This window comes from Syngnathus leptorhynchus, chromosome 7, assembly GCF_054491065.1.
Source record: "Syngnathus leptorhynchus isolate UIUO chromosome 7, UIUO_Slep, whole genome shotgun sequence".
Classification (NCBI taxonomy): Eukaryota; Metazoa; Chordata; class Actinopteri; order Syngnathiformes; family Syngnathidae; genus Syngnathus; species Syngnathus leptorhynchus.
In genome coordinates, this window is record NC_141201.1 from 2,890,801 (window position 1) to 2,910,080 (window position 19,280).

At 44.9% G+C, this 19,280-nt stretch overlaps 4 protein-coding genes across 8 annotated transcripts in view; all 4 read left to right on the plus strand.

The window, feature by feature from the left end:
• The first annotated feature begins 19 nt into the window (after positions 1 to 19).
• Positions 20 to 3,563, plus strand: paf1 (PAF1 homolog, Paf1/RNA polymerase II complex component). The gene is made up of 14 exons (XM_085917292.1): positions 20 to 217; positions 691 to 723; positions 792 to 884; positions 964 to 1,085; positions 1,196 to 1,262; positions 1,359 to 1,460; positions 1,535 to 1,640; positions 1,815 to 1,883; positions 1,981 to 2,084; positions 2,152 to 2,268; positions 2,344 to 2,472; positions 2,557 to 2,662; positions 2,786 to 2,858; positions 3,121 to 3,563. The coding sequence occupies exons 1-14, from the start codon at positions 171 to 173 to the stop codon at positions 3,561 to 3,563; spliced, it is 1,611 nt and encodes a 536-aa protein (XP_085773418.1). The 5' UTR covers positions 20 to 170.
• A 2,010-nt stretch (positions 3,564 to 5,573) lies between these two features.
• samd4b (sterile alpha motif domain containing 4B) lies at positions 5,574 to 11,771 on the plus strand. The gene is made up of 12 exons (XM_085917290.1): positions 5,574 to 5,776; positions 6,042 to 6,518; positions 6,609 to 6,845; positions 6,912 to 7,021; positions 7,535 to 7,621; positions 7,763 to 8,021; positions 8,235 to 8,320; positions 8,504 to 8,619; positions 8,699 to 8,900; positions 8,969 to 9,095; positions 10,401 to 10,484; positions 10,567 to 11,771. Exons 1-12 carry the CDS (start codon positions 5,581 to 5,583, stop codon positions 10,593 to 10,595), a joined length of 2,010 nt encoding a protein of 669 aa, XP_085773416.1. The 5' UTR covers positions 5,574 to 5,580; the 3' UTR covers positions 10,596 to 11,771.
• Positions 11,772 to 11,917: 146 nt separating this feature from the next.
• Positions 11,918 to 16,804, plus strand: socs9 (suppressor of cytokine signaling 9). Its single transcript, XM_085917293.1, has 2 exons — positions 11,918 to 13,939; positions 14,426 to 16,804. Exon 2 carries the CDS (start codon positions 14,432 to 14,434, stop codon positions 15,923 to 15,925), a length of 1,494 nt encoding a protein of 497 aa, XP_085773419.1. The 5' UTR covers positions 11,918 to 13,939; positions 14,426 to 14,431; the 3' UTR covers positions 15,926 to 16,804.
• Positions 16,805 to 19,092: 2,288 nt separating this feature from the next.
• Positions 19,093 to 19,280, plus strand: part of lrfn1 (leucine rich repeat and fibronectin type III domain containing 1) — a 121,364-nt gene continuing 121,176 nt past the window's right edge. For all 5 annotated transcript variants that reach the window (XR_015066603.1, XM_085915578.1, XM_085915575.1 and 2 more), the window contains exon 1: positions 19,093 to 19,209. The gene's annotated coding sequence lies outside the window, so the exon portion shown is untranslated. The remainder of the gene's footprint in view (positions 19,210 to 19,280) is intronic.

Sequence of the window (19,280 nt, forward strand, 5' to 3'; positions counted from 1 at the left end):
TCGACTACATTTTAAGAGCATCTCAGTAAAGGACTTCCGACACAGTTCGTTTAATGGAGGGTAAATTTTGATAATTTCGTGATCCTTCCCCTTTATTCAGAGGATCCACTTGTTGCTTTCGTCGAGAATATTATTCAAAGCGGACACTTTGGAAGCCGCTTCGTGCTATAATGGCACCGACGATTCAGACGCAAGCACAACGCGAGGACGGCCATAGGTAAAACACATTAAACGCTAGCTTTGCAGCTAACTTGTCACCTATTAGTCTCTCGTATTAGCAAATATGGCGTAATTGTTGGTTTTGTTTCAAGGCGAGTTAATTATGCATTCTCGATTGTTCTCATAATACACCAATTGTACCTGGATAACAAAGCGTCTGTTAAACCTCATGCAATCTCGTGGTAAACTTTGGAGTTCAATTTACAAGTGCGTCCAGTTCCCGAATTAGCAAAGCAGTTTATTATGTATTGCCATACTGTAGATGAAGTTCTGATCAAAACCTTTTTGACCCATGTATGCAGAATTTTTTAGGGTTCGTTCAAACACCTAATCTGGCAGCTGCACATAAAAACCAATTGAAAACTACTACGACCAAACAAATTAATTTTGGAATTTTTCCATGGCAGATGAGCCAGATGATTCATTTTGATTGGTTAATTATCTCTCTTTTTTTTGTTTACACTCTTTCAGTCGGCCGTCATCACACAGAACTGTCCCTGAGAGGTAAGTGGTGCTTTACTTTAAATGGAAATGTCAAATCATTTGTGCAAATCGTTTTGTGTCCACAACAGGTCAGGTGTGGTCTGTCGGGTGAAATACTGCAACAGCCTGCCCGATATCCCGTTTGACCCCAAATTCATCACATACCCGTTTGATCAGCACAGGTACTGTCATTGCCTCTTTCTACCCTTACCATTATTGACATCAACAGAGTTAGTCATTTTCTTGTTGCCACGGTAACAGGTTTGTACAGTACAAAGCTACATCTCTGGAGAAACAGCACAAGCACGAGCTTTTGACCGAGCCGGACCTCGGCGTCACCATCGATCTCATCAACCCGGACACGTACCGCATAGACCCCAACAGTAAGTTTCTTTAATCATGGCCTCCATTCGACTGGAAGCTGAGTTAGAAATGAAACACAACTGAAGTGTATTTTGCAAACCAATAGCTGTAGCCAACATTTTTCTTTCAGTACTCTTGGATCCAGCTGATGAAAAACTGTTAGAAGAGGACATCCAGGCTCCGTCCAGCTCCAAGAGGTAAAAAAAAAAAAAAAAAAGCTGAGCTCACCCAGATTGCTTGAGATGCCTTTGGAGATGTTGTAATGATTTATTTTTTGTCCTCCACCCTTTAAGATCCCAGCAGCACGCCAAGGTGGTGCCTTGGATGAGAAAGACGGAATATATTTCCACCGAGTTCAACAGATACGGCGTCTCCAATGAGAAAGTGGAAGTCAAGTGAGTTGATGGTCAAGTGGCATCGCGTGTTTTGTCTGTGAGCGAGCGCAACGTCATCGTGTTTTTGTGCTTAGGATCGGCGTGTCTGTCAAGCAACAGTTCACAGAAGAGGAAATCTACAAGGACAGGGACAGCCAAATCTCCGCCATCGAGAAAACTTTTGAGGATGCACAGAAAGGGGTGAGGGCTCAGTCGCTTGGCAGACACTGCAATGCTTTTTCTATTGTTTTTTTTATTCGATTTTGATCTAACACATCACTTCAGTGTAATATTCGTGTTGACCACTAGACGGGGGTACGTACACTTTAAGTTTGTGTATTTTATTTCATATCTAAAAGCACCTTTTGCATTCAGATCGCTCAGCACTACAGCAAACCCCGAGTTACTCCTGTGGAGGTTTTGCCCGTCTTCCCAGATTTCAAGGTAAGCTTCGAACTTTTCATCTGCTCAGGTCACTAAAAGGAAAGTGGCGACTCTTTGCGTATTCCCGATGGATAATGTTGTCCATGTGCCTCGGCAGATGTGGATCAACCCGTGCGCTCAGGTCATTTTCGACTCGGATCCCGCTCCCAAAGACATGTCGGCAATTGCGGGCGTGGAAATGATGTCCCAGGCCATGATCAGGTAGCGGTCCAAAAAACAATGATGAAAATATCAGGATAGAGTGACCAACACCTTTCTACGCACACAGAGGTATGATGGACGAGGAAGGGAACCAGTTTGTGGCCTACTTCCTGCCCAACGAGGACACGCTTCGCAAACGGAAGAGGGACTGCGACGAGGGGCTGGACTACATGCCCGAGGATCTGTAAGAGAAGATGAGCCGAGAAGTCGCTCCATTAGGTACTCTTTGTTGATCAGGCGGCTCCTTTTTCCTTTTCAGCTACGACTACAAGATCGCCAGGGAGTACAACTGGAACGTGAAGAACAAAGCCAGCAAGGGCTACGAGGAGAATTACTTTTTCATCTTCAGAGATGGCGACGGGGTTTACTACAACGAGCTGGAAACAAGGTTCGACACGGTCCAATGTGTCTCGTATGTGCCAACCGGTTTTGCGTGTCGACACGTGTTGATGTTGACCCGCGTGTGGCGCAGGGTGCGTCTGAGCAAGAGGCGAGCCAAGGCGGGCGCGCAGTCCACCACCAACGCCGTCTTGGTGTGCAAGCACAGAGACATGAACGAGAAAGAGCTGGAGGCCCAGGTCAGTCTTCACCAGCCAAAGCCGCGCTGGCTTTTTTTTTATTTTTTTTTTTTATTATTATTATTTTTTTTTTTATATAACCTCCCCCCACCGCTGATGACTCTCTGGTCGTTTGATCGACAGGAAGCTCGAAAAGCTCAGCTGGAGAACCACGAGCCCGAGGATGAAGAAGACATGGACATGGACAAGGACTCTGGTTAGTCATCTTTTATTCTCTCAAAACAGCAGTGTGACACTTCTTTAAATCCTGGAAATATAATTCCATTTGATATTTTGTCCATATTTATTTTATTGTGATAAGGCCCCAAAGTGCAATTATTCCGAAAATCCAAATAGTATATATTTAATGTATTTATTTACATAAAGTCGCCAATATAATTAATTTATTATATTTTTTGTTTAGATAACGTAAGTAACATGTGATGTTTTTATTTTATTTATTTTTAAATCCCCTCCAGGCGATGACAAAGAGAGAGGCAGCGGTAGCGAGGCGGAGAATTCCGCCAGCGAATCAGACAGGGACGACGAAGAGCCAGAGAAGCGGGCGCGAGAGGAGGACGACGACGATGAAGACCGAGACAGAGCCAAAATTAAGATCAAGAGGAGGCGGTCGAGCGGAAGCGAGAGCGGCGAGGACCGCACCCGCGAGATGCGCGACGAGGAGGAGATCTTTGGCAGCGACGACGACGACGACGACAGTGACAACGAGCCGAAGAGGAGCAGCGGCGAGGATGCCAGCGACGACGACGAGCGAGGAGGAGGAAGTGGAGGCGGCGTCAGGAGTCGCAGCGCCTCCCCGGCTCCCAGCGATCACAGCAGCGAGCACTCGGAGGCTCAGGCGCCGAGCGCCAGCGCCAGCGAGAGAGCGTCGGATTCCAGCGACGCCAGTGACTCTGAATAATTGCGCAATCATCTTCAAGTCTTCAATTTTCATAATGTGTAGCTGTCGACTTGTTGTGATGCGGACATCGCTCATGTGTCTTTTGTCTTTGAAACAGAACGTAAAAATGTTGTTTTTTTTTAACATGTCATAACTTTACATCCAAATAAATGTTAAGATCATTTTTAAGAATTCCACTCGTTTTTCTGGCCTTTTAAAGCAATCAAATTAGTCTTGGTAGTGATGTGGATTTTTTATTTCAACTCTATATTCACCAGTAATCTAACCAATATAAATTGAAAAGGGAATAATTGGAACGATACTGAGTCACCCACACGAGTTAAACTTAATATTTTCTTAATCACCACTTATCTTGTGTTTTGACATTATTACGTGCCGTCCAGACGTATGACGTCACACTCATGACGCTCGCCTACGTCGCACGGCAACTAAAAAAAAAAACACAAAAATTGAAGTACATTTCTTGCCAGGCGTCTACTCTTGTATTGTAATAAACACTTTTTTTTGTACATACATTCTTTGACTTTGTCGGATCCACGGCGGGAATATCTTTCTCATGGACACCACTACGACGGAGAATCGGAATGTACGCCTCTCGCTGCTACGGCAACATTATTGCTAGCAAAACTTGCTAAGCTACGACGAGGCTAACGCTAAGCTATGCATTACGCGTTAGCTTCGGCTCGCTAAAAGCACCGACAAAGCGACAAAGGTAAACAACTTTGTGTCTCGTCCATGTATGTACAGGTAATAAAAACACTGAGTTCGTCTCGGGGAATTTATTAGACGTGGCCACGTTTTTTGAAGTGTTTTGAGGCAGCAGCAACAGCGTCAACGAAAAACAATACAAATCCCTCCCAATCATTAGCAAGGCCGACTTTGCTAGCGCTGGTTAGCTTATTCCAGCTGTCTGAGTCGTCTAGAAGTCTCTTTTTATTCTCCGGTGACTATTCTTGGGGACAGTTTTCGGACCAAAAGCCTCCGTTGGAGTGTTAATATCGTTTGTATAGCTGCGAATGTTACAGGTGTTACCATTTTGTAGTGACGGGCGAGTTTTTGACATGCTAAATTACACTTGCCGGTCGCCCGGTTGTATATAATGTACTGCACTGTACGTGTGGACACATTTTGATTCAGTGGGTAATGTACTATGTGGTATAAAGCAAAAATATAAAAATAAAAAATACGTGCACTATGACACCGCCCATTTTATGACTTGAAGAATAATGTATCTGCGATTTCTTTCGTCTCACCCTCAATGGTTCGATTTAATATGCGAGTATATGTTCAAAGTCTTTTTCCCCATGTATACATTTTTTCATATTAAATACAAGCCACAAACTAATATTTATTACTGTAATAAACAATATAAGATTCATTGTACATAAATGTTTTGCATTTTTTTAGGGTAGCTTATATTATAATATATACAAATGAACCATCAGATAAAAGGAGAGGCAGTTTTACTTCCTTTCTAACTTTAACCTTACGGAACACTGTTGAAAAACCCAAGACGAGACGTTGCGGAATGCAAAAACATGAAACTCACTTTGACAACATAGGTTGGATTCTGTTATCATAGAGGCTCATGTTGCTATGATTATTTTTAAAGTGCTCTATAAATAAAGTTGACTTGAGTTTTGGGATATTAAAGCTGCTTAATGCTTATCCTAATTCAAATGCTAATAATATTCCTTTCTGTAGCCTGCTTTTTTAGGTGACCAATATGATCCCAAGCATGCAAGAGTGACTACAATCTATTTGGACTCCTTCTATCGGGATTACTTTCCAAGGAATCCCCCAAACTGCCCACACTGCGACCTGTCAAGATTTCCCATTATGTTTTGCTGCACGTGAACCATGTGAGGGTCTCTGAGTTGGCGTCTGGGGAAAAGACTTGACCCTGTCTGTCCCTGAAAATTGTGCTTCCCCACCCCGTTGCCCCCCCCCCCCCCTTCATCCCCCCTTACCCCATCCTCACATTCCCCATCTCCTTACCTAAAAAAGGAGGCACGCCATGATGTTCAGAGACCAGGTAGGTATCCTCACGGACTGGTTCAAGGGCTGGAACGAGTGCGAACAGACAGTGGCCCTGTTGTCCCTCCTCAAGAGGGTGTCCCGCACCCAGGCTCGCTTTTTACACATTTGCCTTGAACACTGGTTGGCGGACTGCACAGAGATTCACATCTTGGAAGCAGAGGCCAACAATGCAGGTAGATGAACATATATTTCCGCGCCGGTGTACAGTGGAACCTCGGTCGGTCGCAAGATATCGATGAACATATCGTCGGAGCTAGAACTGGAAACAATGTTAAAAATGTGTAATGAGGTTGCCGAAGTCCATTCGGGGAAAGTGCAAAATGAAAAAACAAAGAAAATGCACCGAACCGAGGTATGTCGGAGGTTCCCCTGTATATCCAGCTTATTGTGTGAACATCATAAAGAAGCAGCACTGATGGAATGTCCCTCTGTCCTCAGCCATAGTCAGCCAGTGGCACCAGGAGCCTAAGGAGAAAGTGGTTTCCTTGCTCTTGTCCCATCTGCCTTTGTTGCAGCCACGCAACAGCGAGGCCAAATGTGAGTACATGAAGCTGCTGCAGAAGGTGTTGAGTCACACCATTGAGAGTAGCTTGTTTGTGGAGGAGAGCAGACAGCTACTGTCCTACGCGCTAATCCACCCCGCCACCACGCTGGAGGACCGCACGTCCCTGGCTATGTGGCTCAACCATCTAGAGGAACACCTATCGGGCGGCTATGCGCCGGCCACACGGGCGCCCGCCAGCCCGTACCACCCGCGTCAGGGTTCGGATGAGTGGGCCGGCTCGGCCGAGGGCCTGGAGCCCGGCCAAGCATGGCACGACAAGTCCCCCTCGTCCAGCACATCTCCTGCAGGCCAGAACGGGCACATGACTTTTCCGGGCGGATTGTCCTCTCCTGTCAACAGCAATAATACAGGTTTATTTTTAGCTCCTGCTGCCAGAACCGCAGACAGACAGTTTTATTTGAATTGTTTGTTTTTTTTGACAAACTTTTACTTATTCTCAGGACTAGGCGGGCAGATGCAGCCCAGCCCTCTGAGGAAATCCGCCATCCCCTCCGGTTCACAGGGGTGTAACTCTGATTGGCTCGGTCAGGACGAGACGGGAAGTCGGCAGAACTTTCTCCCGACGGACCACGCGCCGCTCTCCCCGCAGAGCAGCGTGGCGTCCTCGGGTAGCGAGCAGACGGAAGACCAGGGCTCGGCACGCAACACCTTCCAGGAAGACGGCAGCGGCATGAAAGGTCAGAGGACTTTCTCAGTCGTGTGCGACGCCGCAGGGATTGAAGATGACCTCTGCTTTATTTCAGATGTTCCCGCGTGGTTGAAAAGTCTCCGCCTTCACAAGTATGCATCGCTTTTCTCCCAAATGAGCTACGAGGAGATGATGATTCTCACGGAGCATCATCTGGAATCTCAGGTTTGTGATAAATGCAGGCTGACCTTAGATCAGAATCCCTGAATTTCAATTTCATCATTTTGATTGAGCCGCTGATGAAGAAGTCTGCATAATTATGCACAGTCAGCCCATGCAGACCTTGCAATGACAACAGGATTCCACCCGATGGCGCCACAGTATTACCTGTATTGCCTCTAAATTGACTTCAAATATGTATAATTTGTGTTGGGAAAATTGATGGGATGAGCCCCAGCTCACTCGAGGCCCTATAAAAAGCGGATTGATACCGGTGGATGTATGGCTGCTGTCTCATCAACGGTAAAAACTCTTGTGTTCTTAAAGCTGATGAGAATACATCACCTTTCAATGAGGCATGAAATGAAAGAATGTAGCCCGCCGGTCACATAATTGTTGTCGCTGCCCCCTCGGCTTGAATGAAACAGATGGTGATTATTTTTTTTTTTTAGTCGTGTAGCTCGGGCAAGAAATGACACGTCGTCTTGTTATCGCCTTTTTTTTAATTATTTTTTTTAGAACGTCACCAAGGGAGCGCGGCATAAAATTGCCTTGAGCATCCAAAAACTGCGCGAGCGGCAGAGTGTCCTCAGGTCTTTGGAAAAGGTAATTTACACAACAAATTTTGTTTGCATGAGTTAATTTTCTGGGCCCAATAATAAAAAAAAAAAGTTCATTGTCATGCCGGGTCGGGAAATTCCTTTATCGTCGCTTGGGTTTTAGTTCCATCTTGTGGCGTGTTTGCAGGACATTTTAGAAGGAGGCAACCTGCGCAACGCTCTGCAGGAGCTGCAACAGATCATCATCACGCCTATCAAGGCCTACAGCACGTTGACGCAGACCCCCCCGCAGGAGCCGGCCGGCTCCCCTCCCGAAGCCGCAAAGTCGGCCACGGATAAAGACGCGGCCCCCGAGGGATTCCATTCTCACAGCGACGGAGACTCCTCGGTGACGCCCATCTCGGACGGTGACATTGCCGGACAGTTCACCCGAGTGATGGGCAAAGGTAAGAAAGGACTTTGCTTCCAAATCTTATGCAAGATTCATTTCATTCAGGAACGAGTGTCTTGCTGTGGATATTGTCATTGATTTCCCAGGACGGATGGAAGTATACTTAAGTGCTTTCTCGAGTTGATTGTATCATATAATAAGTTATTAATTGTCTTTGTCAGCGTTCTGGACTCATTCCACGTGAACGGGCTCGCTTCTTTTGTTTCAGTGTGCACGCAACTGCTCGTGTCCAGGCCGGATGAGGAAAATATCAGCTGCTACCTCCAGCTCATCGAGAAATGTCTAATACACGAGGTAAGTGTAGTAGATGTATTTCCTGCAAGTCGTGTCCAGGGGGAGAGGAGCGTTTATTGATTTTGCCGCAGACGAGAGCGGAGACCTTAACAGGCGTAAATCTCGCGGACGCCGAAAGAAATATCGAGATCACATAACCATTGAATGAGTTGGTTTGTTGTTTTTCCCCTTCATTCTTTGAAGGCTTTCACAGAAACCCACAAGAAACGTCTGGTTTCCTGGAAGCAGCAGGTCCTCAAACTGCTCCGCCTGGTCCCTCGGAAAGCCATGCTGGACATGCCCGTGTACCGACAGAAAGGGTGAGCCCGGCGCCCCTCGCCATCCGAAGCGCCATACTTTCAGCAAAAGTCAAAACAAAGTTCTTCTGTTTTCTTCCAGCTGGGCCTACGGGTCCAACTCCCTCCCCACAGCGGGCTCTGTGAGCGGAGGCGTGGGCCGGCGGGGCCAGAGGCAATTCCAGATAACCCCCCGCGGACTCCAGGCGGGGCGCATAGGTCTGTTGAGTCCCGGCGGGATCGGCGGCGTCTCTCCTCGCCACACGCTCACCAGCCCCGCCGGACTGGCGGGCCAAGGTCGTCAGGTCGGTACAGCTATCCGTCGACGGCGACTGAGACTGACGTGACTCATCGGTACCTTTCTGATTTTTAGAGCCTGTGGTTTGCCAACCCCGGAGGCAGTAACAGCATGCCAAGTCAAAGTCGCAGCTCCGTGCAGCGGACCCACTCGCTTCCTGTCCACACCTCCCCGCAAACCATGCTCATGTTCCAGCAGCAAGGTACTGTATCTTCCATCCTTCTTAATTTATCGGCTCAACTCCTACCAGGTCATTGCTAGAACACTGATATTAGTTTTAGAAGATGAAGAATACACGTTAAACATATTGTTTGTCTACCTGTGTTTCCACACCATTTGTGTTCAACTTGTTAAAACCGCAACATAGTTTCTTATGAGCACTAGCATTAAGCTAGTCAATTAAAAACCTATGGCATTGGGTACCCAGTGTTCTTTTTGTTTTATGCTTAATTTAAAAGTAAAATTAAACTTGGAAAAAAGAATTTATCTTAAATGATATGTTCCTCTTTTCATGACTTTTTTTGTTAAATGCCCATTTTTTACAGTGCCGTGTGTGTACTTTGTGTGCCATTTTTGTCTGATGCCATGCCACTATGTTTTTGTTTTTTTTTCTACTATAAATGATGTGCTTTGGCGCAATAAAATTTGGTGAACTAGATGCCTCGCAGATGCCATCTGCAGTTGAGTAAATAAACGCCCCCTGTTATGATTTGTAGAAATACGTTATGAGTATTCTTACACACTAAAACCTTGTGACTGCTCCTTTTTCCTCCACACACCCAATGCTTAGCCCTTTTCTTTTCGCACAAAAGTAGCTTCTCATGCAACAATCATGGAGAAGAAGCTTTGTCTCCTGACAGCCAGTCGGTAGCATCTGTCGTCCTTTGCGGGCAAATCAAAAAAGGTACATTGTGTATTTCAATGAATAGGCAGGAAGCAGCCTCAAACATTTTCACAGGCGAGGCGGTGTCGCCAAAAAGGTCAGCGTTGATGCCGTCGGAACACGACAGGGCCATTAGAGGAGAAATCCGTAACACGGCATCTGGCGTAGCGGGGCTTGTGCGCGCTTCGCAGAATGCGCCGGATTGTTTACAGCCACACGCTGTTCGCTTCGTCTTGTTATTGTGTGTCTGGCACAGAAGGGAGCGTGGCGCTCTGTTGCTAAAATACCATCAGTGACTTCTTTCTTTGTTTTGGTTCACTTGGTGAAGCCGTGGTATGCAATATTAACGAGTTGGATGAAATATTAACAGCTGACACTTAAAATCTCCGAAACTATTACTCGTCCCCCGCCCCCCCCCTTTCTTGATTGTGCGACTAATATTAAAAAAAAAAGATCCTGTTAACATTGCAACTTAACTCAACGACTTTCCCCTTCTGTTATTCCCCCCCCGCCCCCACTATGGCCCATGAAGCTCCTTCGTACAACCCCATCTGGAGATGATGAAATAAATGTGGATTCAGTTATCCCACAGCAATTTAACACCGAATTATGTTTCATTATTAGATTGCCAAGTTCCAGGCGCTGACCTGGAGATCAACCCAACGCTGGAGTCGCTGTGCCTCAGTATGACGGAGCACGCCTTAGGCGGTGAGTGAGCCCAATACGCTATCCCAAAAAAATACAAGCGGAAAGGATAAAATGTCTTGACACGTTTTCATCCCCACCACAGACGGAACTGACCGGACATCGACGATATGAAAAGAAGACAAAAAGAGAGGGGGGAAGGAAAAAAAAAAAAAAAAGGCTCCTCATCACCCAGCACAAAAATTACGTACGCTCGAGCAAACCAGGCAAAGCAGTCACTACATAATGACAAAAAAACTGTGTATATGTTCTCTAATATTTTTGTACTTTATTATATACAGCTAAGTTTATTATTACAAAAAAAAAAAGGAATACAGATAATTATTATATTGCAAGATAGGCAGGAAGGTTGCCGCCAGTGTCACTTGCAGGACTGTGACATGGCGCGAAAATGGCGAGCGAGACAGAGACGGAACGGGTGCTGTCTTCAAAACGGCCCTTTTTTGATTTCTCCTTCTTTTCCTTCTTCCGCACTGCCTCGCGTGTAGTATCGGCCACATGGAAGGCACTTGTATACAAACGGCACTGGGCTGTAATTGGCTTATGAAGACACTTCTGAAAAGAAACGGCGACTTGTCACCTTACGGTCCGCACCCCCGCCCAACGGCGGGCGTTGCCTTTAATTTGAAGACTCCTCCTCTCCACTAAAGCCAAAGAGAAGGGTTTGTTCGGTCGATGGTTGACCCGGGGACAAAATTCCTGGCGACGTAATGGTTGAACTTTCAAAAGCAGTCGGAAAACGCTCGGCTGCGTTTTGTCTCCGTTATCCTTGTTTTTTTTTTTAAACTCCCTACTGGCGTCAATGATGAAGAATTATCGCGTCGTGCCGAGAGACGAGGGCCGGCCGAGGGTTGGGCTGTTATTGCACAAGAGCTGATTTTCAAAACTGGTTTTATGACTACAATGGCGTAACAGCAATTTCTACGCGAGTCCAAACATGCCGTGAAAAAAAAAAACAAAAAAAAAACAGTACCTCATTTGAAAACAGGCCATAAATAGTATAAAAATATCCAATGGAAAAAAAAGTAACTCATTCGTAACCCCGTATTGACATAAGATGCTCATCTACTGTAGAAAAAAAAAAACTGATTGAGAATCCTTAAAATTGCTTCAACTCTTGACAATCGCCCCCCCTCCTCGAAAAGACACCCTCTTTCCTCACACGTGATGATTTAATGACTCATGCGTTTCCAAGGTGCTCCAAGATGTCCGTATTTTTCCGTTAGCGTCTGTGTTTCAGTAAGCCCTCGACATTATCGCGTGTTATCAGTGTTGAATTTTTTTTTTTTTTTTTTAAAAACAAAGTAATGATAATAAAGAAACAAAAGAAGCGGTCTTCTAATCCCGGCGTCTGTCTTGGAATGTGGCAGAGCGGAGGTGCATGTACCTTTTTGGATATGGTCTCTCTTTTGGATCATTTTGTTTGTTCGGTTGCTTCGTAAGGCAGAGATAACCGTTGGAGTTTTTTTATTTTGGTAAAGAAGGTCATACAGTGGAACCCCCAAAGTTGACTTCCGATTTATTCCAATCGGAAGTTTTGTAAAGTGAATGAACGCAATCTCAAGTGTGCCAATTTCATTGTTTCGACAAATTAAAATTGGGTTTTAACTAGGGCGGGACCAATTTTGAATTTTTTTCAGGCCGAGCCTGAGATTTGGCAAAATAAAATTCAGTTAACCAAATTAAGTGAATTGGTAGATTTTTTTTTTTTAATATATAATAAAAAAATCTTTCTGCGTAACGCTTAAAAAGTCACATTACTCTAGCATGTCCCCTATGCAATTGCTAGCTAAATAGTTTTGACATAAATTAAAATAATTTTCTCTGATTGTATTCTTTGATTATATACGAAGCAGCTAGACAATTTTCTATTTTGCGGAACTAACAAACAAAAAAAAACGAATAAATTTGAAATGCCATTTAATTCCAAACTCTTTCATGAGTTGGACTTTGGAAGTTCCACTGTATACATGAAATTATTATTATTATTATTATTTTTTTAACTCTCCCTCGATATGGATAACTTCTGCTTTCTTTCTATAATCGCATGTTTTTACGGCACTGTTGTAGATAAGAGGTGAACGGACATCTTGCAACTAAAGTTGTGTGTATGCTTCAACGTGTGCGTGTGTTTAAAAAGGCCTGTTTACATCTTTCTAAAAAATAATGCCCGTGTCATTATGTGAAAAAAAAAACCCCAAACACCCTTTTTTTTTTTTTCTGCGGATTTTTAACATGTTGGCTTCACGGTGTCAAGTTATATTGCAGTCACGGTTTTCTTCAGAGCAGGCTCTTGGATACATCTGACTTATTAAAAAAAGAAGAAAAAAAAAAAAGACGCATCACGCTCGTGCCAGACGTGGACCTCAAAGACAGCTGACATTTTTAGGACTTGTGTTACATATAGCTCGCATTACGAAACGCTGCGATAGAATGCGGTACAGTGGCCATGCGGAATTAGGATGCATCGCTACGCTTTTCTGAGCCACGCTTGATGACTAACTTGTTAAACACTACACAACAATATAAGGCCAAGGAGTACTCCATGTTTACATTCCACTGATGCACTTCCAACTTGTGTGTTTCTGCACTCGGACAGGGGTTGGGGAACCTGCGGCCTTCTCCCCCCCGGCGGTTTATGGTACATAAAAAGTTTGGAATGGACCTAAGGTCAACTTAATTCGACCTCTAAACTTTTAATACTTTTTAATTTTCTATATTTCTGGGTTCGATTCAAGTCGTACAGCGTTTTGGTATGAAATTTCACCCCAAAAACCGGATAAGCTTTTGCTGGTAGCTCAAATGATGAGTCAGCTCATGTTTTCTTGAATTTAGGATGGGCCTCAGAGGACTAAATGGTTCACCCCCATCCCTGCAACCGGTGCTTACAGTCATGCTGAGATCATCAATGTCCCTGCCAAGCTTGATTGATGAAATCAATGCAACCAGGCTGTTGCTTTTGTCTTAACACAATTTATATTTCTTTTTTTTCCCCCCATTTCATTCAAGACTACCCAATTAGTTTCTGTTTTATGAAATCTTGTGCATCCCGTGCTTGCTTTTGGTTTGTCTTTTTTTTTTTTACTAAGTCCTATTTGTGAATGGTCTGAAGTGCAGCATTCGTCGAATCATTGACAGTCCAAATAAAGAGGTTCGGTTCTTTTTGCAACAGAATTGGTGGTTTCTTTTGGTGTCTCTTGACAAAGACTAAATCATATTTAAATAAATACTGCACCCCATTAAAAGTAGAGTAAAATGATGAGGGGAGAAAACGTTTTAAGACTTTTTATCCCATTATGTATTTTAATTTCATACGTCATTTAAAGTACTTCCGGGTTCCGCAGCTTCCGTGTTTGATATCTAGCTAACGCGAGCTAGCCGCCTTTTGGCAGCGTTATTAATTCTTCTGAGACAAAGCCAAAGTCCACTCTGTGCTGAATTCGATACGACCAGAAAAGGTATGCTAACACATGTTTCAATGAACTATTTTTATTTTCATTTTTTATTTGTCGATCAGAGTATGTCATGCTAGCAAGTAGCTTCGTGGCCACTCCACGGAACATAAGTTTAGCATTAGTTTCGATTTGTTCTAACTTTCATTGTGTAAAAATTTTTTGTGTGGATTCTATCTTTTAAAGTAGGACTCTTGTGTAACTAATCCATGCCAGGATAAGAACAGTAATTTTCTAAAAAGGGTAACTCATCCACTTTTGGAATGATTTGTATTTTACAAGACTTTATTTCACACATGACAGTTAAGTTGGAATTGGCCGAAACGTTCTGAATTATGGAAATATTCAAAGTTTCACTAATTCGCCCATTCATGCATTTTCTTTACCAATTCGTTTCTACCCATACATGAAGACAACCCAGATTGTGTTTACTGTAAATTAATACGTACTGCTTGTAATATTATGACCCATCTATATTTTTTCTCATTCTAGTCCACCATGTCATTACCAGAGGAATCCGGGGCTCGCAGCAAAGAGCGTGAGAGGGGAGCTCGCCCCAAGGTGCGACAGAGCCGTTCAGAAGAGAGACGAAGCAGTGGCGGCGCTAACAAAACTTCTCACGGCAGATGGAAGGGCTTCGGCCCACGTGAGCCGTCCGCTGAACGGCCCGTCAGCGATGGCTTTGAGTATGGGAACTTTTTAAACGATTTGGAGAGCAGGGACCAGGCTGGAGGCAGCTCCTCGTTTTCCCAAAGAGCTAGCTGCCAATGTCACTCTCAGGAAGCCTCAGAAGAGGCCACATCCAATCCGGAGCCGGGAGCCGAGTCGTTGGTCAGCGAAGGCGGTAGCGGTCGCACTCTCCGGCAAAAAATCCAAGACGCAGTGGGGCAGTGCTTTCCTATGAAAACGCAGAGCGTGCCCAACGCGCCGTCTCTCCATCAAGCCTTTTCCCAGTCGGCAGGCGGCATCGCCTCCAGGCGGAAGATCCACCTAAGCGAGCTGATGCTGGACAGCTGCCCGTTCGCGGCCGGCTCGGAGCTGGCTCAAAAGTGGCATCTCATAAAGCAACACACGGCGCCGGACCCCGCCGCCGTACCTCCGCCGTTCCCTGTGGACGACGTGGACGACCGGTTGAGGGAGCGCCGGCGCATCAGCATCGAGCACGGCGTGGAGAGGCCGGCAAAAGCCGAGATCCACACGGTGGAGGTGACAACCCCGGCTGGCGTGGTGCTCCACAGGCGCTGCGGGCCCAAGTTGGCGCACGGTTCGGCTGAAGTGGGAGGAGTTGAGCAGAAGCAGCTTCTCCTCCAGCGTCATCACCAGCTCCTTCTGCAGAGTTGTTTGGATACTCTTGATGAGGTGGTGGCATCCTCTTCCTCCTCCTCCTCCTCATCTTGCGACATAAGCGCCACAAGCAACCCGGAAGCGGCCCCGAGGGCCACGCCCCCCCAAGCCAGACCGCACGTTCACACTCAGATCGACTACATCCACTGTTTGGTCCCCGACCTGCTGCAGATCACCAACCTGCCTTGCTACTGGGGCGTCATGGACCGTTACGAGGCAGAGGCGCTCCTGGACGGGAAACCGGCAGGCACCTTCCTGCTACGCGACTCGGCCCAAGAGGACTACCTCTTCTCCGTCAGCTTCCGCCGCTACGGCCGCTCGCTGCACGCCCGCGTCGACCAATGGAACCACAACTTCAGCTTCGACGTGCGCGACCCCAGCGTCTTCCACGCCCCCACCGTCACGGCCCTGGTGGAGCACTACAAAGACCCCAGCTCGTGCATGTTCTTCGAGCCGCTGCTGTCCTTCCCCATGCACCGCACGCAGCCCTTCAGCCTACAGAGGCTGTGCCGCGCCGTGGTCAGCAGCCGCACCAGCTACGACGGCATCAACGCACTGCCCATACCCAACGCCTTGAAGAAGCACCTCAAAGAGTATCACTACAAGCAGAGGGTGCACGTTCACAGGCTGGACACAGGGTGGGAATGACCAGTCACCCAAGTGGACTTATTTGTTCTTTATATCCTGCTGGGTAAAATCCTAAACACACTGACAAGATGTTCTGTAAACTGGGTTATTTCTGCTTTAATAAACTTCTTGAATTTATGTTTTAAATGAGAACAATCTCTCAGCGGGTTACTATTAAAAAAAGGTCACCAAGCTAGCCCACAATTGGTGAAAATCTACATATGATCGATACGAACTGCAACGTTCTGAAGAACAAAGATTCTTCGGAAGACTTGAGAAAAATCTTCTGTTGAATTCACTCCAATTCGATTTTGTCAAGAAAAAAAAAGTACTTTCGTTAATTGAATCAAAAAAGTCATCATTCCTATTAACAGGCATCATTCATATTGCATTTAATTGACGCTGGAGTAGTTCAGCTCTCGATCTTTACTTCCAGCTTTTGGTTCACTGGCACAAATTTAATGAGATCCAGTTCACTCCATCCTACTTTTTTTTTTTTTATCAACGAGCTCCTGCTGTGCTTGCTGCAATACAGCCTTAAGCGTTTATTTCAATACGCTTGCTGAAAACATATCGAGTCAATACGGGTAGAAGCTTCATGGTTCCTCTAGTTTCTTAATAACTTCAACGTGTTAAAAGTTTGTATGGGATGAAACGGGCATACTGTCAAGTCATGAGGATGCGGAATTCAACACAAAGTTACTCCTGGTGTATGTATTTTATGTGCCCTCTTTGCATCCATTGCAGCCTGGTGATCCTGAAAGGGGGATCCTTCCATCTGTGGTCCCTTCTCAAGGTTTCTCATTTTTCCACTGGTAGGGGTTTTTTAGTTTTTCCCTTGCCCTTTTGGGAGCCCAAGATCAGGGGATGCTTTGAGAATAATTGTCAATTGATTGTCTATGTGAAGCCCTTTGAGACCGCTTGTGATTTAGGGCTATACAAATAAACTTGACTTGACTTGACTTGGTGTGCTCACCTTGGTCACCTGTGGGCAGTATGAGAGACTGACTAACCCTCTTTCAGATCTTCACAGAGGATAAAGAATATGACTGGAGTCAGAAGTTTGGTTATAGGAGATTTAGAGCCCGGGAAAGAGCCCTGGGGTGCTCCTGAAGTGATTTATATATGGGAATGGATAAAAGCATAAGTAAACTGCGAACTGCAACTTTTTTTTTTTTTAAGCAGTTATACTGCAGTGAGCACAGCAGGGGGCTGTATGGAGCTTCGTTCCGTGCTGGGGAAGGATGCGTGTCCCTGCTGTAGCTGCCAACAGCGTGGCACTCATCATGCAGGTATTAGAGTCCCTGAGGCAAGAAAGAAGCATTTCTTCCTGGATCAATGAGTCCAGAGGGGACAGCAGCGCTCAAGGAGAAACCCAAGCTGATTGGCTACACATTTTCAGTGTGTTTGAACCTCTCACCACCACCACCACCACCCATTTTTCTTCTTCTTCTTCTCATCATTAAGGTAAGAGATTCTCCTATGAGTTTAATCCCTACATCTGAGCATCAAAGGGTGGAGAAGAAGCTTGGAATGTTCACATCTGGGGACAAACAGACTGCCAAGTCGCCTGGTGGGGTTTTGCGTGTTGAACAAATGCTGCAAACGGACTCAAGCTGGCATGGGCCCGACTTGTTTTGGTTGGTTCTGTTTTATTTTTTTGTGGAGACCCCCTAAACACCAGATTAGTTTGAACTCCGCTTTAGGGGGATGGGCTGCAGTCCAGGAGAACATCTGAGGATCCAGCAGATGGTACTGTTTTTCCCCTTTAAAGGTGAACCAGTCTAGATGCTGTAACCTGATTAATGAAATAAGCAATGCTTTCTGAACCACTGAAGAACTGTAATTGCATTTGCATAAACTTCAGCCTTCGAACCAAAAATAATAAGAATAACAATAACGCGTTCATTGAATCGTAGCCATTCTACGTCTGGTAGATAGTTGTATTAATATTTCATTAGATTGGATTGCCTTTATGATTTATAACCTTGGAGTTAGAAAAGGATTCATTGATTTTTTTTTTTTTTAGAAGGCCTTCAGGGCATTGGTACCCCATCATTGTGTTTCCATCCAAACTTCATTGATGTAGTGAAGTCAGTTTCCGCAGCGTGCAGTGTATGTAGGCCATTAATTCAGGTGAGAATGTATGAAACCCATTCCCAGTTCCTGCAACGATGGTTACATCTAGACGTGTTTTCTTCTGATCCTCCAACCAAGCAGGCCAATATGCGACAGACGAAACACTGCAGATAAAAGAGAACCCCCCCCCCCACCTGACGGAAACTGTGGCTTGGTGAGTTTCCCCTTCTTGAAAATTAATAGGAACATACCTGCCTATTTTCGTCAAACCTTTCATACAAAGCACTCCTTGTCAAAAAAGAAGGTTGAGTCATTCTCGGTTTATAAAAGTTTAATTACTTGAAAAGTCTTCACAATTCCCACTTGGAGGTACACACGGTCACACAGACTTTGTGTAAATGTTTGTTTGCCGAAAAGTATGCTTTGGACCAAATATTCTCATTGATGTAGTACGTTGTGAGTCAACGTCTTTAAATGTGTTTCTCTATCTCTCCAATCACAGCTTGTTTTCACAATTGATGTTATAAGACACATCATTCCCATGTATTTTGCTTTGTTTTTTACACTTTCACTTCTATAGCCAGCTGCATGGACAGGTTCGAGATGGAATAATAGGTCGTCCACGTAAGTACGCGGCATATTTCATCGTAAATAACACCAGGTGACCCTTATCCCACGGCTGAGCCTCTAAAGTTATTACCCGCTACTTAATGGAAACAGTCGGGATGTGCCATGGACAAATAACAGCTGTTCGTATGAAGCTTTGTAAATGATCCTATCGTGGTACTTGTAATGTATCATAATCTGTTTGCCGTAATGTGTTCTCCAGATACAATTATAGATAAGCGTTGTTTGTTTTGAGAACAATGCTCCTTTATTACTGGCTTTAACCTTTTGCTAAACAAGGCCACATGCGTCATTAATTGGAAATATCAAACTAAAACTAAACTACAAGCCAAATTTAAATTAGCTCATTAATTCTACGACAGAAACCACATATGAAAAAAACATATATTTTCGTGAAATTGTCCAACTAAACAAACAAAACTATTGTAATGGCTCTCAACCAATCACATAGAGGAGATACATGTTAGTTGCATAGCGACAGAGTGGAATCAGTGGCCAATCAGAGAAGGAGTAGGGCGGGGCTAAGGAAGACGCAGGTGTTGCTCATCAAACGAAGAAGATTCATCGACCGAGGCGATACTTTCACCCACCGGAGAAATGTAAGTATAATTTTATTAATTTAAAGTCCAATATAAAACTGTAAGGAAAAAGGTATTGTTAAGACGTTGGT

Excerpts from the sequence above, each read along its gene's own strand:
- paf1 (XM_085917292.1), top strand. The coding sequence starts at position 171 with ATGGCACCGACGATTCAGACGCAAGCACAACGCGAGGACGGCCATAG. Across the intron at positions 885-963 it reads TACCCGTTTGATCAGCACAG|GTTTGTACAGTACAAAGCTA; the intron begins GTACTGTCATTG and ends CCACGGTAACAG. Across the intron at positions 1,263-1,358 it reads GCTCCGTCCAGCTCCAAGAG|ATCCCAGCAGCACGCCAAGG; the intron begins GTAAAAAAAAAA and ends CCACCCTTTAAG.
- samd4b (XM_085917290.1), top strand. The coding sequence starts at position 5,581 with ATGATGTTCAGAGACCAGGTAGGTATCCTCACGGACTGGTTCAAGGGC. Across the intron at positions 7,022-7,534 it reads AGCATCATCTGGAATCTCAG|AACGTCACCAAGGGAGCGCG; the intron begins GTTTGTGATAAA and ends TATTTTTTTTAG. Across the intron at positions 8,321-8,503 it reads AGAAATGTCTAATACACGAG|GCTTTCACAGAAACCCACAA; the intron begins GTAAGTGTAGTA and ends CATTCTTTGAAG.
- socs9 (XM_085917293.1), top strand. The coding sequence starts at position 14,432 with ATGTCATTACCAGAGGAATCCGGGGCTCGCAGCAAAGAGCGTGAGAGG.